Below are 18064 nucleotides of genomic sequence, written 5' to 3'. Positions count from 1 at the left end.
CTGTTGTCGAGCTTGTAGCGCGTCCTCCTCTTATTGGACTGGGTGTATCCTTTTGGCCCACCAGCCCAGAAAAGGAGGGGTTCAGAAAATAGGGGCGAGTTCACCGCAGCCTACACGAAATACCCAACCGTATTTTAAGTGGTAGAAAACAAGTCTGTAGGTTTCCTGCCGCTGCCGGAAGTGCGCCGTTCGGGCTGTGCCCTGCGGTTCTTGCGCTTTTGCGCTTCATAAACAGCCCAGCGTGTGCTCCAGCCTGCCACATCCTTGATGCTTATTTGCAAGGAAATGTGGATCTCCAGCAGGCGTGTTGCCTCCCACTTGTTGTTTTGTTTGACGTCCGCTCAAACCACAGTTTTGTGTTGAAGGTGTGCTGGCAGTAAAAAGAATACAACTGCAGTTTAGGGCGGCCTACCAAGTCTACTGAACAACGTGGAAAACTTCTCTCAGTGCGCAACAGCAGCACTTAAGCGTCCGCTTCTGTGGTTTCAAGGCGCCGTCGCCCCTCGCAACAAAGCAAACGAGAGGGACAGTGAACACAAATTAGTTGGAACGAGGAGGAATGCGGAGGAGGAAGGTGAGGCGAAACTGGGAGGGGGAGGGCAGTGTGCCGAAACGGCGCGAGACATTCTCTAAAGCGGCGACGCGCTGAGAAGTAACCGACAGAACGAAGGGGCCGCCGAAAATGGAGCTAGAAGTAAAGCGGAGGATGAAAGTATGGCGAAGGCGCGAGCCATGGTTTCCCGCGGCGACGTGCTACGAGAAAACGCTAGAGTATACCGCACGCTTTTGTGCGTATCGCCCATGCGGCGATGGCTTAGGGTGCGTTCCAATTTACCGTTTAAACCGCTTCGTTGCCATCTTCGTGGACAGTCGGCCATGTTATGCCCCGTTCGAATACGAACGAAGCAGTCAACAAAGACTGCTTCAAGGGCACAGCATCAGAGTCCGCAACGATGCAGGCTACCTTCCTGTCTAAACTATAAGCGACGCCAGCGCAACTTTTTTGTTTAATAATGAGCGGCAAACTACGTTGTTCTTTCGTTGGAATATTTTGTATAATTTACCAGCGGTGAAGGTGGCTCTTTTTATTTAAATTCCGGATTTTTTAAAATAATAACGGTAATATTATTCACGAAACATGCAGTTTGCCTTATTCAACATGTTTGCTACGAGGTTGTCGTCTGCGTTCGTGATGTGCTTGTGACCACTGCGCTGTTCCAATTCTTATTCCTTTAGACATTTAATTAGACTGCTTCGTAAGCTGTCTACCAAGCTGTCCGCGAAATTAAACGCAGCATAAGTGAGTGAAAGACTGCTATTTGCTCTGCGCAGAAATTCCTCAATAGAAAGTGGCGTCACCGTGAGCCAATTTTTTTTTGGTGCCTTCCTAATGCCAAAGCATTTAGGGGCCCATGAATCTAAAAACCGGCGTCCTCCCTGGCGTCTGGTTCTGAAAAAATGCCCTTTGAAGTGTGTTTTAAAGCACGATGCGTTTCGCGTTCAGCGTAGAATAAAACGCGGGTTAAGGACACCTCTGTTGGCAAGGCAGAGCCTTGCGGAAAGCAGAGATTTGCAGCTATGGCTGTGGTGCTGCGCGGCACCATGTCAAGCACTCGCCAGCTGACCGCCTATAGCTTCGCAACAGCCACAACCACCCGCAGAGTAAAACTTGAAGCAGCACTCGCAGTCATTAAACTGGACATTAAAGCTTTCGGGTTCACAACTCAAAAGATGTGGTTTGATACCTTGAAACGTTTTTTCTACATGTGTTACTTTTGCTGCAGGACAAAACACGTACCGTTAAAAGAGGTAGACTGTTTGCGTTGGTTTGTTCATTGTTTAGGGGATTTATCTGAGGTTTAAGGTATGACGGATACTCCGCTTCGATGGATTACATTAAAGGGGAGTTGCGGAAGCAGAGTTTATAATAAAAAAGCACGGGAGAAAATATCAACGCCTTCAGCTACTCTATGTGATTTGAAGTGTTTATTATGCTAAAAAGTTGTGCATACAGAAAATCTAGCGGGAAAAACCCTCGAAAATCAATCGCGCGCAACGAAACAGCAGGGAGAGCGAGCGCCACTGAAGCAGACGACCAATGGGAGAATCCGTAAGCCGACGTCAAGGAGACACGCTTCGCAGCGCCGCCGGTGGTCGAGCTCACCGCCAATCGCTCTCACAGGCGGAGAAGAGCAACCGGCGGGGTGCACCAAAAGGAGGGGATCGAGCGGCCGTGAAACAGCCATGCTCTCTTTTGTGCAAACTTTGTTCCTTTCATTTACACCGTGCCTGTAATAATCTGCTTAGGTGATGACGTGGTGTGCTGATAACCGCGGCAACGACAGCAATACGGCGCACAATCTACAGCGTTGGAAGGTTGTTTGCATTTGTTGTATCATGTGTGATACACGCTACTCTTAGTAAAATCTCAAAAACCTTTTACAATTTCGCAACAACAAATGTGCGGCTGTTTTTCCAGTCGCGAAAAAAAAGGTAGCACCACGTCTTAACTTCAACACAACCTCAATCACAGTTTGCGTGCTGGCGGGGATATTATTAGTATTTATCCGCACCTTATGAACTTACACTGCGTCAACATTTTAATGCTAGCTACTCTTCACTGGGCATGAATTACGTAACCGAAAATATGGCCTGGAAAGGACGCATTTATTATAACAAAAGGACACGAAAACATGCACTGGCAAATCCTGTCAAATGTTGTCACCGAGCAAAAGCTTGGATTAAATTACATAGCGACGTTTACGTGTAACGACACACGGCGTGCGGACTGGTAAAAATTTCGGTGCTATGATATTTCGCAACGAACTATTTTTATTTGTTTCCGGGGTCGCAAGGCCACGACACACAATACACATTGGGCGCTTCAATATGGTAACTAAAATCTGCCTGTTAATTGAATATGTTATCCCTCCAAACATACGTGTTCCAAAGGCACAAATGCGTAGCGCAGGGTTTTTATGAATTCACATAAGCTGGTACAGAATAAGGCGTGCTCAGAAATTTGGAAGTACGCAACAGAAAATGTGAAATGGTGTAACACAGTTTCACTGACCGAAGAGGGAAAGAACACCTTAAAGGGACACTGAAGTGATTTGTAAACATTGCGGGATTACTAGCGCAAATTGTAGTTCGGGGTCCGTAGGCATTGTTTCGACCACTCTGGCCGCGTTTACGCGAATTTATTTAGTAGAAAAACCAATTCGAAAATGCTGTCCTCCACTCTTTACGCTCGCCCATTTTCTGTGGCGTTTTCGTGTGACGTCAGCAGGAGATGAGCTGGAAAATGGCTGCGCTACTGCACGGTTCGCCGACCAGCCGACCTACCGATCGAGTCAGTCGGCCCAGCGTTTCGTCCGCCGGCCGCCGACGGGTCGTCGCTATTCGCTCGCTCAATTGAAACTAAGCCACAACACCTTTGTTAATGAAAGAATGTGCCTTTCCTTACTTTGTTAGTTTGTACACTGTGTCAAACTCAGAGTCCGGGTCGCTCCACACAAGCGCTGCACAAGTGCACATGCGACGCTTCGCTGACTTTACGCTAGTAGGAAAACCTAAGGCCAATTGAAGGCGGGAGAAGAGTCAGCGAAGTCAATATAGGTACTAACAAAATAAAATCACCTGAAACGTTTACCGTACAGCGCAAAACTAGGGAGCAGGAAGCACTTTTTGCGCTGGGTAAACAAGCACAGCGGTCAGCAGCACGACCGCACATCTGCGAACGCTTTTCCGTCAAAGAAATGCAATTGCTAGACGTGAGATATTGTGGAAGTTTGGGGGACACTTACTGCAGGAGTGATATACAACAAATAGTCACATAAAGTACTTAAAATGCTTAAAATAAATAAAAGTGTAAACTGGTCATACATTATAAATCTTATATATCCACACCGGCCAGCGCCGGCTCGTGGCCTAGCCGCCTGGGGCGCTGGAAATAGTTTTGAAAGTCGCAAGTTCGAATCCCCGAGGGTACATGTATTTTTTTTTGTAAGTTGATTTTTTCGTATGCAGCCGATCTTTTCTGAACTGAGTTCACCATTTTTGGGCCGTAACGTTCACTGCTCCACGAGCGAGATCGCAGAACGCGCGCGTACTGACAATGACGCGCTAGCGAGTTCTCGTTGGCGTGCTGTTGCCACAAGCACCGACTGCTTGCGGGCAGTGGGCCCAGGCCTGAATCAGCACACCCTTGGCCTGGTGCGAACTAGCTTTTTACGAACAGACATGAGTGAGGCAAGCTCCGAATATGCGGGAAAAGCGCATGGCATTTGAGAGTCTGCGGTGACGCGGAGGGCGTTCATCCACTGCGTAGGCCTCGTCTAGGGATTTCTACGATTCCAAGCCGCCCTGCGAGGTTTATCTTAGACATTTGGCAGCCGACAACATGGCAGAAGCGCGGTACGGCGATAATTGAGAAATCGAGAATGCCCATCCAACAACGCTGCAGATGTCAAGCATGTTGTTTTACAGAACCGAAACCGAAACCGAAACTTTTGATTGCTAACCTTGGGCATCGTCCAATCACGGTGCCCCCCCCCTCCTGACGTCACAGCCTTTAGTTGGTGCGGCCGCCGCAAACCGCGCATAGTAGTTTTTCTTCTTTCGCGCTTTGTAAAATAATTGCCGATTTGTCAACCGGATAAACGATGAATAGTGTGTTAATTTGAGCCAGTCTACACAGTGCAAGCAAAAACGGGAGCTTGACAAATTCACTTCAGTGTCCCTTTAAGGATCGAGAGTTGGCGTCATGCAAAATCTGTCGCAAAGCGCGTGAAAATACACAAGAAATATTACAACACTTGAACAATACATTCGGTTTACTCTTGGTAAAATAAGATTTCTGTGCCCGCTGTTAGCGACAAAAACGTCCCAGTCTTTATTCGCCCACACCGGGCCCGAAGTTCCAGCGGGGCGGGTACGACAACGTGAGAATGATTGCCCTGCAGCGTTTCCCAGGCGCCATCATTATATCCCAATGCGGCCATCAATTACGTCCGGTGGCTGGGCGCTCGGGGACCGAGTTGTGCCGCGACGTGACAACACGCTTTTCCCTCTATAATCCTCAAGGAGCGCGGGGATCCTTCCCGCCCTCTCCGACGCTTATAACTTTCCCTTCGGCGTCATACCGTTATTGATCGCTCTCGCCTCGCGTCACGCAGCTGCTGGTTCCTCCTCACCGGTCCGGCTGCTTTGTCTCCCTCGGCCTACTTACTCGCTCTTACCAGCCCTACTGAAGTACTAGATGGAGCTGGCAGGCCGCTAGGCACTCCTCCTGCTATTCCAAACACCAGTGGTGTCTAACTTCAAAAAACACCAGCTCAGCATCTTCTTCAACCGTCTTCGTATTGCCGAAAAAGAAAACCGTAGCGAAAACTAGACGTGGGCGAAGAAGACAAGTTACGACAGACCTTGCAGAATCTGCAAAAAACTACCACTATTTGATAAGAAAGCAGTTCGGGGCGTATAAAATATTTCCTACCTTGAACACAGAAGTGAGTTGTTCATTAGAAATAAATTTATAAAAGCTCCTACCATATACGCCTATAAGGTAATTCAAAGCTACAAAAGGAAATTTGGACTGCTTTCGATGTGTAGCAAACTTACGTGCGAGTACATCTGTATATTCTTACAGATACCAACCACCATGGTAAGTAGAGTTTTCCTGCAGAAACCACGGTTAGCAACGACTGAGACATAAATTACCTTCCATACTAAATCATTTTCATCGCCACCACAGGGAAGTCATGACCTCTTAAGCAAAGCTCATATTCAGGAACTTTTTCTAACAGATATACATGAATTGGGGCCATGCTAAAAACCTAAGGTACGCGCTAATATATGTATGCTGTTTTGAATTAACATGAGCCTGTAAGAAAGCGGTCTTTAGGTTTTTAGGTTTCTTCTTAGTTGTCGTTATGCAGTGTTTTGCCATTATGTGTTTATTTTGACAACCCGTCATAAAGAACCATGCGTTTGCGATTGTGTATTTTATTGTAACTATTTTACTTTCTTCGAGCGTCGACCAGTCACGACCGTGCGGGAGACCGGAGCTATGTTAAGCCGTAAAGAAGCGGCTTTTTATCCGGCCACACCCCTTTTTTACTGAATTGTGTACTGGCAAAAATAACAACATTTTGAATGATTGATTGATTGATTGATTGATTGATTGATTGATTGATTGATTGATTGAATATTCAACAGTGACGCAATTGGTTACATTGTTTCCCTCAGTTTCCCTTAATCTCGATAACCATAAGCAAACTGATTGATTGATTGATTGATAGATTGAATATTTAACAGTGACGCAATTGGTTACATTATTTCCCTCAGTTGCCCTTAATCTCGATAACCATAAGCAAACTGGCCTATTTTTTTACCCCAGGACAAATTGATCTTAAAATTTAGGCGGAAGGGCCCTATAGATGTTCCTGGTACACTGGATTGTAAAATATTTTAGCAACCGTGTGCAGTTTGTTGCGATCACTGAATACCGTTCTGAATCTCTTCATGTCTCATTAGGTGCACCCCATGCAAGTGTCCAGGGACCATTGCTTTTTCTTCTTTAGATGAATGATATTGCGAATTTCATCACCCCTACTGTGAAAACTAGGCTGTTTGCAGATGGTTGTGTCTTATTTCAGAATACTGCCACATTTCATAATCAAAATAATCTTTCCAATATACGACAGCGGTGTAATGGATGGGCAATGATCCTCAACTTGAAAAAAGTGTCCATGTGGTTGACACACAAAAAAAAATACGCTTGACTATGTGTGCCAACTAGGGCCTTCAGCACTGAGAGAGGTCACTAGCTACAAATATTTAGGCTTCACCATAACTGACCATTTGTTTTGGAACCTACACGTAGACAAAATATGCTCAGCTGCCCTCCGCAAACTTTGTTTCGAAGACAAACTGTGTAACCGCATTCGAACGGTAAAGCTTCTTAGCTACTTTTGCTTTGTGAGACCTAAATTAGATTATGTCAGCATTGCATGGGACCCTAACACTAAGCTTAACATTGACAAAATTGAGCGGGTTCAAATGAAAGCTGGTCGGTTTCTAAACTCGAAATGTTTACTTTCTGATCCAGCTTCTGCCATATTGACTGCAAATGACATTCAGACCCTTGCGTTGCGCAGATTCAAGCAACGACTTGATTTCCTTTTCTTGCTAGTTAAAAAAAAACTAGTCATTAGTTCATCGCTGTATTTATTTTTCCTGTCACATGGGAACACCCGACATCACCATCCCAATTTCGTTACCCTATATTTCGCGAGAACTGATGCCTTTATGTACTCGTTCTTTCCCCTATCAGTACCTACTTGGAACAGATTACGTGAACCCTATTGATTGTGCTTTACATGGAACGAAGTGTTTTATTTATGTCACATGTTATTCCTGTTGTTTTTTTATGTGATGTGCCCTTCCTTCTTAGACCACTTATGTTTTGCAGTGTGTACTAAAATAAATTAAAATAATATAAACAGTTTATAGCTTGAAAAGGTTGTAATTTCAGCTTGCTTGCGGCTTTTGTGGGAGACAGCCACTTCTTTTTGCTTTCAGGAGGGAATGGGGCGCAATCCCTTCTCTTTGATTTTTCAAAAGTGGAACAAGAACTGGCGGCATTGAATCCGCCATTGACGCTCAGCTGAGTGACGCACTGGTACTACGGCTTTCTCTTTCTCGGCTTCGTCACTAGCAGCAACAAGTCGTGTACTTCCGATCTGAACAATTATGTCCTCAAATGTAGCGCACAAACCATTCCACTAACGTACTGATGGATGAAGCGGGAAAAAAAGAATGGTGAGGCTATCTTTCAGAGCAAGTGAGTGGCTTCCTTGCAGAGGTTGCGTGCTGAAACCGCTGTGGCGTAGCATTTCGCTATCGTAACCGCTTTTGCTTGCTCGCAAGCGCGCAGTGTACCACGCGGACGCGTTTTTGTGACAGTGTCCTATACGCACCAGTTGGTGGCGGTTGCGCGTAGTTTCAATTATTTGTGGCGCCGCCAAATAGTGACGGTTTTTTAAGCGAAGCTATTTGACAGTTTTTAAGCGAAGCTTCATTTGCCTCTCTAACAAGCTTTCAAAAAGCTGTTGCTGCTACGGCTCCTCTGGCCCATGGCGGCTCCTTGTCGCTCGCCGCTCCCGTGTCGCGAAGGAGCATTGTGCATTTCTCACAAAGCCACCTGATGGCGCGGGCTTCCTCATTCATTCATTCATTTATTCATTCATTCATTCATTCTGCCACCGCCGATGCACTCGAGTGCACGCGAACACCCGCAAACAAGATTGCCCAGAAACGTTCCTGCAGCGTACAAGACGTAGAGGCCCAAAAGAAGTGTCACACAGGACAGGAACGGCTTCGCTAACAGCGAAGCGTGGAGCAGACCGCCAATGTGTGCTATCTTGAAGACGTGAGTAAAGGTAACACCGCGTGGCCACGATGAACTACCACGGTTGTCATCCGAACCACGCCCAGAAGCGATGAGCTAACAGAAATTTCACACAAACTTTATTCTCAACCCCGGTGTAACCATTCAAAACGATGCTACTTGATCTTTATTGCGCAGTTACGCACACCGACAGTAATCACGATGTAAACGTCACTGACAGTGTACTTTACGTTGGTTCCTAGGGGATCGCCCATCTTATTCATATACATAGACTTCTATGCATCTTGGTGTACCAAATAATACAGTTTGCGATATCTGTAAAACAGATTGAATTAAGTTCGAACTAAGGAGCTTTCACTATACATACAGAAAATGCTGTCAATGAAAAACAAGCTCAGTTCCACAACTGAATTTCAGAATCACACTGATAAAACCAACGAACTGGTACAGAGCTTTCGATTTTGTTTTAATTTCGCAGGCATGGTACGCACTAAGAAAAATTGCAGGTGTCACTCCGATGATTGTGCAACGTTTGTTGAAGCCTAAAATGCCTTGGTCAATTCATTTCTAGACAACACATAAAGATGCACTAGCGGTTGTTGCGCTATCTTACGCACATATTTTATAACGATTTTACGGGAAAACAAGATTATGACGCAGATGGCAGGAACATTCGTTGACCTCAATTGTCCTAAATTTGTACGGACTCAGCAGAGTCCGGTCTTTCACGTTCAAGAAAACACAGAAGAAAACGTTGATTACACAAGTGGCTAGGTAGGCAGCCTTTAAACTCATAACAGAACAAAATCAAAAATAAAAAAACCTTGCATAGGAGAATGATCATTCTGCCCTATATGCGTCTTGCTGCTGTTTCTGTTTTCCAGCCCACGCCTCGCCCGGGCGGGCTTCGGCGAAAAGCACATTTCTGCTCCCGGGTTCAATCATTTCCTCTAAGTCGCATGCTTCGTTGCCCGTATTCCCCACCCTGCGCTTACTTATTTGTTTCTCGTATTTCCTCTGCTGGCCTAGCTTGCAAAAAGGCGAACGTGGGGGCGAGTGTGCGTTGAACTTGTGATGTGCTGACGCTTCACCTACCATTTGCATGACAACTGGAGAAAAACCCGCCGTTCGCCCACATTTGACTACCTTTGTTTTCAGAACAACCAAACCTTCCCTTGTTTACGTCGCGGGGGCGTAGGGTGATTTTTCAAACCGTCTTTTCACGACCCGTATGCCTGGTGGTTGCACTTTTCCAGGCATAGGGAACAATCATACAAACTACGAATTACGCTGAAGTTGCACTTTGGCGTTTGCAGCCGAAGGTGCGCAAATACGAAAGCATAAGAAGCGGGAATTGTGATCGCTTCCCCGGAATTCATCGCGCTGTGGTGGAGCTGCACTTTTTGTCGGAGTCGAGGAAGAAGGCGTTTGAAGTGGCGAGAGGAATACTTACAAGTGGATAGTAAAACGTTTATTCAGCTTAAAGGGTAGAGGGTGTGGTTGGTGTTCTATGTCATGGAGGCCTCTTGTCCGGGCTGCCTACAGGGAGCGCCGTACCAGGGCGACTTGGTGCCCCGGTGCGGAGCTGGTCATCTCGGACTCCCACGTCTCAGGGGATGGGAAGGGATGTGGGTGCGGGGGGCCGGAGAAGACGATGTGGTCGGTGTTAAAAGGTATGTGGCAATGTGGGCAGTCGGGTGGAAAGAGGGAGCGGCGGAGGATTATGCTTGTTGGGCGGCGAGGGAAGGATAAGGGGAGTATCGCCGCCGGGAGTTGGTGTGGTGGGAGAGGAGGGAGTTGTATTTGGAGTTGAGAGGTGTCAGGACTGCTGGGTCGGAGGGTGGAGGAGTTACTTGGTCGAAGCGAGGCGAGGGAACTGCCCGGGTAATAAGTGCGCGGGCTGCGATGGGGGCCGCCTCATTCCCTGCCAGGCCGGAGTGGACACGGGTCCAGACAAAGGAGAGGTCAATGTCTTCAGGTAGGCTTTCACAGAGGTGAATGGCTGCCTGAGGGGCGAGGCCTGCTTGGTAGAGGCGGCAGGCTTGCTGCGAGTCAATCATGATTGTCAGGTAGGGTTGGTGGCAGTGAGTCAGGGCAGCGATGGCGATGCGAAGGACTCAGCGGTGAGCATTGGTATGTGGCAGTAGGAGGCCGCTGTGGGAAGGCTGCCCTAAGTGGTGAGGACTGCGATGATGGTGCTCTGGTGGGTTGAGGACTGGGCGATGTTGGAATAGCAGGTGTTAGGATCCGCGTCGTAGCGCTTGTCGAGAAATCGGACGCGGGCGTTGCGACGGCCTCGATTGTAGGTCGGGTGCTTCTACTTGGGGACGGGAGGGACTTCGATACGTTGACGAATTCAGAGTGGAATACGTTGGGGCACGTGTGCTGCTGCCGGAGACAGGCGTACGGTGAGCTAAAGTACCCGTCGACCGGCGGGTGTGAGAGAGAGAGAGAGAGTCAGTACAGGTGGGAAGCGGTTGGTCTTCCAAGATTTCTGTGAGTGTTGTGGAGGCCAAGCTGGAGGAGGCATGTGTTGGAGGTGCAGGTAGGAAGGCCTAAGAATGCTTAGTTCTAGCGGATCAGAGCGTCCAGCTTGTTAGGTTCCTGTATCTTGATGTTGATGAAAGGGCAGCTCTACGTGAGGCGACTGATGAGGAGGGCTTGGACAAGTTTGCAGGTGTCGGATTATTTGAGGCCTTAAGTGGAGCCGCGGATTCCCCGAATGAGGTGCGTGAGTTGGGTGATTGTGTTGTGGAGCTTTGGGAGAAGAATGGCGCCGGAGCCGTCATGGGGAAAGGGAACGCCTAGAACATGAAGGGTGGGTACTTCGGGAATGGGAGTGCCGTGGATGGTCACTTGTGGGTCAGGGTGGGTTATGGGAGGCGCTCGGAGGACAAGGAAGGCTGACTTGTTTGGTTCGACCGTTAGGCCTCTGGGCTGGAGGTAGGCGATCGTGATGTCGATGGCTTGCTGGAGGGCATCTTGTTGCGCGCCGCTGGTAGTCCTATAGTGAGGTCATCGGCATACAGCGGTTGGGGGATAGCGGAGATGGCATTCAGGAGGTTGGGGAAATGAAGGAGGGTGTTATTAGAAGTGTAAAGGAGAGATTACGGAGCCTTGCGGTGTGCCTTTGGCAGGGTTGTGGAAGGTAGGGGACTGGAGAGGGACGAGCCTGTGGGTGGCAGTGTGGTTCCGCAGGAACGCCGAGACGAATCAGTAGGTGCGGTGGCCGTAACTGGTGTGGTTCAGATTATCCGGGATGGCTCGGTGCGTAATGTTGTTTTGCGGCCATTTCGGCATCAAGGGGGAGGAGTGTTTCAGGGGAGTCATGACTGAGGGGTCGAGGAGCGGTTCCTTGACTACTTAAGGACGTCTCGGGTGGAGAGGAGTCGGTGTAAACCGTACATGGCAAGGGAGTTGAGGTAATGGTCTTCGAGGTAGGTTGCGAGACGCTGGGGAACTAGGTGTTCATAGATATTCCGAGGCAAGAGGTGGGGGCGATTTTGAGGGTGGTGGCGTAGATGGGTTTGTGGCAACACGAGGAAATTAGAACGTCGGGCCACAGAACAACACATATATTAAGAACACGTCAGCAGCTGACGGGCCAGCGGCAGGTATGCCTGGCTGAACGCTCAGAGTTCCAGGGAGCACTGACCGCTCGCGCCACGAGGCTCGCGCAGTGAGCCGCAGAGTGGTGCTTTGTCGTCTTCGCTGCGTTGATGCTGCTACAGGAGGCCATGTTTTGTGTTCTGTTGCGGCTGGGGTGGCTGGGGAGGGTGATCCGCACTTAGTAGTGTGGATTCGTCCGGTTGTGTAGAGAGCGGCTCTTCAATGAACGCTGGTTTGAGGCGATCAACAGAAATAGTGTCCTGATTGATTGATTGATTGTGGGGTTTAACGCGCCGACGCAACGCAGGCGATGAGGTGCGCCGTAGTGGAGGGCTCCGGATTAATTTTGACCACCTGGGGATCTTTATCGTGCGCCGAAATCTCGTACACACGGGCGTTTTTGCTTTTCGCCTCCATCAGAAAAGCGGCCGCCGCGGCCGGGAATTGAACCCGCGACCTCGTGCTCAGCAGCGCAACGCCTTAGCCACTGAGCCACCGCGGCGGGTGAGAAAAGAAATAGTGTCCTTTCTGCCATCCAAATCCACGGTGAAATGCTTATCAGCACGGTGGATGACGCGGTAGGGTCCGTCATACGGGCGCTGAAGTGGTTTGCGCACGGCGTCACGGCGGACAAAAACGTAGGGGGACGTTGTCAGCTCGCTGGGAACATGGGCATCCGCACGCTGTTGACAGCGTGGTGCGGGCGCAAGAAGTGAGCTAAACGAACCTCGTAGTTTGGTAACGTATTCGGTGGGATCAGGGCATGGTGATGATTCGGAATCAGTGAAACACCCTCCCGGCAGGTGGAGCGACGCACCAAACACCATCTCTGCGGGCGTGCAGTGTAGATCCTGCTTCAAAGTAGCCCGAAGACTCAGCAGAACCAACGGAAGGGAGGTGGACCAATGGGTAGCGTCCGGCTGTGCCCTGAGTGCAGTCTTGAGGGAGCGGTGAAAACGCTCAACAAGCCCGTTGGCAATAGGGTGGTACGCTGTGTTCCGAATGCGGGAAGTGCCAAGAAGGGTCAAAAGGTTCTGGAAGAGTGCCGACTCGAACTGGCGACCTCGGTCGGTGGTGATAGTTGATGGGACACCATAGCGGGAAACCCAGCCGGCAACGAAGGCGTTGGCGATGGTTTCACTATGGATGTCGGGAAGAGTGAACGCCTCGGGCCAACGCGTGAACCGATCCACGCAAGTTAGTAGGTACGTGTTGCCTTTTGAAGGAGGCCAGGGACCCAAAATGTCTACGTGCACCTTTTCGAAACGCTCAGTAGGTGCCGTAAACAAACCGAGAGGGGCCTTGGTGTGCCGGTGAACCTTTGACTGCTGGCATACGAGACAGCAGTGGGTCCACTCGCGTACGTCCCTGTTGATACCCGGCCAAACGAAACGCTGCGTCAGCAGATGTTGCGTGGCTCGTATTCCAGAATGCGATAGTCTATGGAAGGCATCGAATACAATGCGTCGGAAATTCACCGGCACGAGTGGACGCGGGGTGTGCGTGGAAACATCGCAAAGCACCGGGACAGCACACGATGGGATGGGTACCTCAGAAAGGTGCAGCGCGCCGGGGTTTTTTCGAAGGGCTATTATTTCGGCGTCATCTTGTTGCGCTGATGCGAGTGCGGTGAAGTCGATGTCAGCCGAGTTGTGGGAACTGGAGATTGCGGCGACACGTGCGAGTGCATCCGCGGCAGCGTTGTCCTGCATTGCACGTGCCGTATGTCCGTTGTGAATTCCGCGACAAAAGGCGGATGGCAGGTTTCACGCGGTGAAAATTTGGTGAAATTCGACCGGATGGCGAAGGTCAGAGGTTTGTGGTCCCTCTGGAGATGGAACTCTCGACCCTTCAAGATGGGCCTGAAGTGGCGTACAGCCATGTACATTGCAAGGAGTTCTCTTCCGAAAGTGCTGTAGCGTGACTCCGCGGGTGACAACTTGCGGGAAAAGAAAGCAAGGGGTTACCAGGCATTCTCCACAAACTGTTGCAGGACAGCTCCGACTGCCGCGTCAGATGCATCGGTCATTAGGCACAGCGGAACTCCTGGTCTCGGATGAACGAGAAGGGTTGCCTGGGACAGCTTGGTCTTGACATTCTTGAAAGCGGCTAGTGCTTCTGGAGACCAAGTGAGTGGAGATGTTTTTGGTTTGTTTCCCGTGAGCATGTCTGTCAGTAGACGGAGGAGAGCGGCGCAGTTCGGGATGAAACGGCGGTAAAAATTTAGGAGGCCAAGAAACTCGCGGAGTTTGCGTATGGAAGATGGCTGCGGAAAGTCTTGGATGTCCTGTACCTTTGAAGGCAAGGGGCGAATGTCATTCTTGCCTACACGGTGGCCGATGAAGTCAAGCTCGTGAGCACCAAACTCGCACTTGCCTCTATTGACGATAAGGCCGTATTCGGCAAGGCGAGTGAAGAGTTGGCGAAGGTGCTGGATGTGTTGTTCTGCGTCGCTACTGAACACAACAAGTCATCGATGTTAGCGGAGCAGAAAGGTAATCCTCGGGTCACGGTGTCAATGAACCGTTGGAAAGTTTGTGCAGCGTTGCGAAGGCCGAAAGGCATGCGCACGTGCTCAAAAAGTCCGAACGGCGTGATGATTGCCGTCTTCGGAATATCTAGCGGCTCCACAGGAATCTGATGGTCGGCCTTAATAAGGTCGATCTTAGAGAAAATCGTCGCCCCATGCAGTGGTGCTGAGAACTCTGCAATGTGCGGAAGGGGGTAGCGATCAGGAACAGTGGCGTTGTTGAGCAACCGGTAGTCTCCGCACGGACGCCAGTCTGCAGGTGACGGCTTTGGAACCATGTGCAGCGGGGATGCGTAAGGGCTCGACGACGGTCGAACTATTCCGAGCTCAAGCATGTGTTCGAACTCATCACGTGTGATCTTGTAGCGATCAGGCGGTAAGCGTCGAGCTCGAGCGTGAATGGGTGGGCCCGTAGTGACAATGTGATGAGTGACGTCATGTCGGACGGGAAGGAGGAACTTGGCAGGTCGCAGAAGGGATGGGAATTCCTCAAGATGCTTGTCATAGACCGACTTCGACGAGGTCCTTGCGACCGCCAAGAGCGGTTCCTTCGATTTCATACCAAGCACAGAGAGGTGCGTTGTAGCATCAATGAGGCGCTTGCGGTGCATGTCAACTAACCAGTTGTAGTGAAGCAAGAAGTCTGCGCCAAGAATGGGGTAGGCCACATCAGCGATAAGAAAAATCCATCGAAATGTTCTCCGGAGGCCAATGTTGAGTGACAGCGATTGTTCTCCGTAGGTCGCAATTGGAGTCTTGTTCGCGGCTTGTAAGCTGCTTGTGGTTTGCCTGCGCTTGCGAAACATGGCTGAGGACGGTATTACGCTGACCTCAGCGCCTGTGTCGACAAGGAAACCCAGTCCAGTGGTTTTGTACGTCAAAAAAACAAGTGGCTCACTTTGTAACCGACACCACTCGCCGCCTCTAGTGGTGCGCCGGAGAGTTTCCCTGAAAAGTGCAGGGGGTTGTACACTTCCGCGCTGCTTTTCTAAAGTTGCGATGATACCAGCATACGCCTTGCCTTGAAGGCGACGGCGAACGGTGGCCCGAGAAGGAACGGCCGCGCGGGGGAGAGCGTTGGCGCTGAGCTGAGAGAGCGGCGATATAACTGATAGCTTGGTGATCTCCCCACGGAATTCCTCACGCAGGCTCTGCAGCGCTGGCGGAGACGGCGTTGTGGATGCTGCTTTAGTGGGCCCGGAACGTTCCGGGAGTGATAAGTGCAACACGGGACCGTTCGACAGGAGTGGAAACGTCCATGTCGGAGTCGGCAAGTTGGGCCAGCTGAGAAATGGATAAACTTTTCGCGGTAGCCAGCACCATGTGGACGGAGGTGGGCAGGCGTTGAAGAAAAAGCTCTCGAAGCAACGCTTGATCGAACGTGGCTTCCTTTTCTCCAAGGAGCTGTTGAAGGCGACGCAGTAGCTGTGAGGGTTTGCGATCACCGAGTTCTTCAGATTGTAGAAGCTGCAACCGTCGCTGTTCCGACATTGTCGTTTGCTTGATGAGTTCACTCGTCAGGGTGTCAAACGGGGCGGTCGCCGGCGGTGAAACAATCAGGTCGCGAAGCTCGGTTGCGACCTCAGGGGGCAGCGCAGACACGAGGTGATTGAATTGCTGGCTCTGGGACGTGATGCGAGCAATGGCGAACCAGCTGTTTACCTGGGCGAGCCAGAGCTGTGGGTCCTCAGGCCAGTACTGGGGAACCTTTAGCGAAAGTGCAGCCACGTCACCCTGAGCGGCGGAGGATGTTCGATGGCTGTCATCTGCAGCGGTGGCTCCAAGCTGGGCATCCAAAGCGGTTTGATTGTCGGCTGCCATGTCCGATGTCCGTGGTCACCAATTCTGTGGCAACACGAGGAAATAAAAACGTCGGGCCACAGAACAACACATATATTAAGAACGCGTCAGCAGCTGACGGGCCAGCGGCAGGTATGCCTGGCCGAACGCTCAGAGTTCCAGGGAGCACTGACCGCTCGCGCCACGAGGCTCGCGCAGTGAGCCACAGAGTGGTGCTTTGTCGTCTTCGCTGCGTTGATGCTGCTACAGGTTTGTTGGGCTTTGGGGATAAGGGTGATGTCTGAGTGGTGACTGCGAGGGGCACGTGTCGGCTTCGCAATGGTTGTTGAAGTGACGAGGTTCACAAGGGTGTCACCCGGGAGGTTGTGGACAGTTCGATAGGGATTTTGGTCTCTGCCCGAGGTGGTGTTGCGGGTTTGGCGGGCAAGCATGGCGTGGAGTGCGGTCATGGTGAAGTGGCGGTTGATGTCGGCGTTGGGGGGTCCCCTGTATTGAAGGATCGGAGGGGGAAATGGGCCACCGGATCACCAAAGTGATGCTGTCTGACGGATGGGAGGAGCTAGCAAGGGGGTGGCGAATGGTTGTGCATGAGTTGATGGATGCGGTGGGATTATTCACGTTGAGTGGAGTGGTTGTGGAGGAGCTAGCGCTGGAACTGCAAGGCATTTCGGGTGTGGGGGTAACTTGCAGGCGGGTGCAGAAGCCCCGCCAGTTTTGGTTGTGAAGCTGGTTGGAGTACGTTTGGATCTGTTGGTTGCTGCGAGCTATAAGTTTCTTGAGGGGTGATTGTGGCGTTGGCGCTTCCATCTTTTAAAAAGGCTCCGACGGGCATCCCGCATGTGAAGGAGGTGTGGATCGTCAACCGGCGTGGTATCTGTGAGGGCTATGGACAGGGTGTGGACGCAAACCCACTGTTCTAAAGCCTGTGCCCATTCGTCAAGTTTGTGGCAAGTGGGTGTTAAGGGGGTAGGACTCTTGCGAAAGGTTTGTCAGTTCGTGAGGCGTGCTGTGCCTCTGCGGACGAGCTTGTGAAGAAAAGGTACGCCGAGAGTGAGAAGTTAGTGACCGCTGCGAGGTTAATGTCAAGGCGGTGCCCCTTGGCTGTGAGCCAGTCTCGGGTAAAGGTCACATCGTTACCCGATCTGACCTTTACCCGAGATGACTAAAGTTACTGTCACGACTAAAGCTATTGCCGGTACTTGTCAGGACGGTTAGGTTGTTTTGTACGACGAGGTGATGATTTTGGATGGCTCCAAGCAGGGCGGTACTCTTCTTCGAAGCGTAGCTGTAGCCCTACGTCCAGGGGGGCGGTGCTTTGAAATGACCAAGAAAGAGAAGGGGGTGGGATCCAGCTATCATTACCGCTTCTTGAAAGAGGGGTTCTACGGTCTTGAGGTGCTCGTTCGGGGGGCTGTAGATGTTAAGGATACATACACTCGGACGTGTGGGGCAAGTGTACACGACCTCGACAGAGGTGTCGGGGATGGTTTGGCTGAAGCGGTGAGGTTTTGCCGTGTGGGAGTTAAGAACGAGGAAGGCCGTGTGGGATTGGGAATCTTGCGTTGGGCCGTTGTATTGTGACAGGCGTGAGGTGGAGATGTTGGTTTCCTGTGGGGAGATGACATCGGGGGGGGGGGGTATTTTTGGGGGAAGAGGGAGAGCTGGTGCCAAGACCCACGAGGAGTTGTGCTCATTTAGGGTGATAGTCACGG

At 50.6% G+C, this 18064-nt stretch overlaps 1 protein-coding gene across 1 annotated transcript; it reads right to left on the bottom strand.

Annotated features, from left to right (window-relative positions):
- Window positions 1-15740: 15740 nt before the first annotated feature.
- Window positions 15741-16373, bottom strand: LOC144161574 (uncharacterized). The gene has a single exon (XM_077692221.1). The coding sequence runs from the start codon at window positions 16371-16373 to the stop codon at window positions 15741-15743; it is 633 nt and encodes a 210-aa protein (XP_077548347.1).
- Window positions 16374-18064: the final 1691 nt, after the last annotated feature.

The sequence above is a fragment of the Haemaphysalis longicornis genome, unplaced genomic scaffold (genome assembly GCF_048455015.1).
Source record: "Haemaphysalis longicornis isolate Haplotype H1 unplaced genomic scaffold, Haemaphysalis longicornis Haplotype H1 scaffold_12, whole genome shotgun sequence".
Lineage (NCBI taxonomy): Eukaryota > Metazoa > Arthropoda > Arachnida > Ixodida > Ixodidae > Haemaphysalis > Haemaphysalis longicornis.
The sequence above is the reverse complement of the archived record's forward strand: the minus strand, read 5'-3'. Positions and strand labels throughout refer to the sequence as shown.

What these genes read in the sequence shown, in the direction of transcription:
- LOC144161574 (XM_077692221.1), bottom strand. Translation starts at nt 16,373, where the DNA reads ATGGCAGCCGACAATCAAACCGCTTTGGATGCCCAGCTTGGAGCCACC.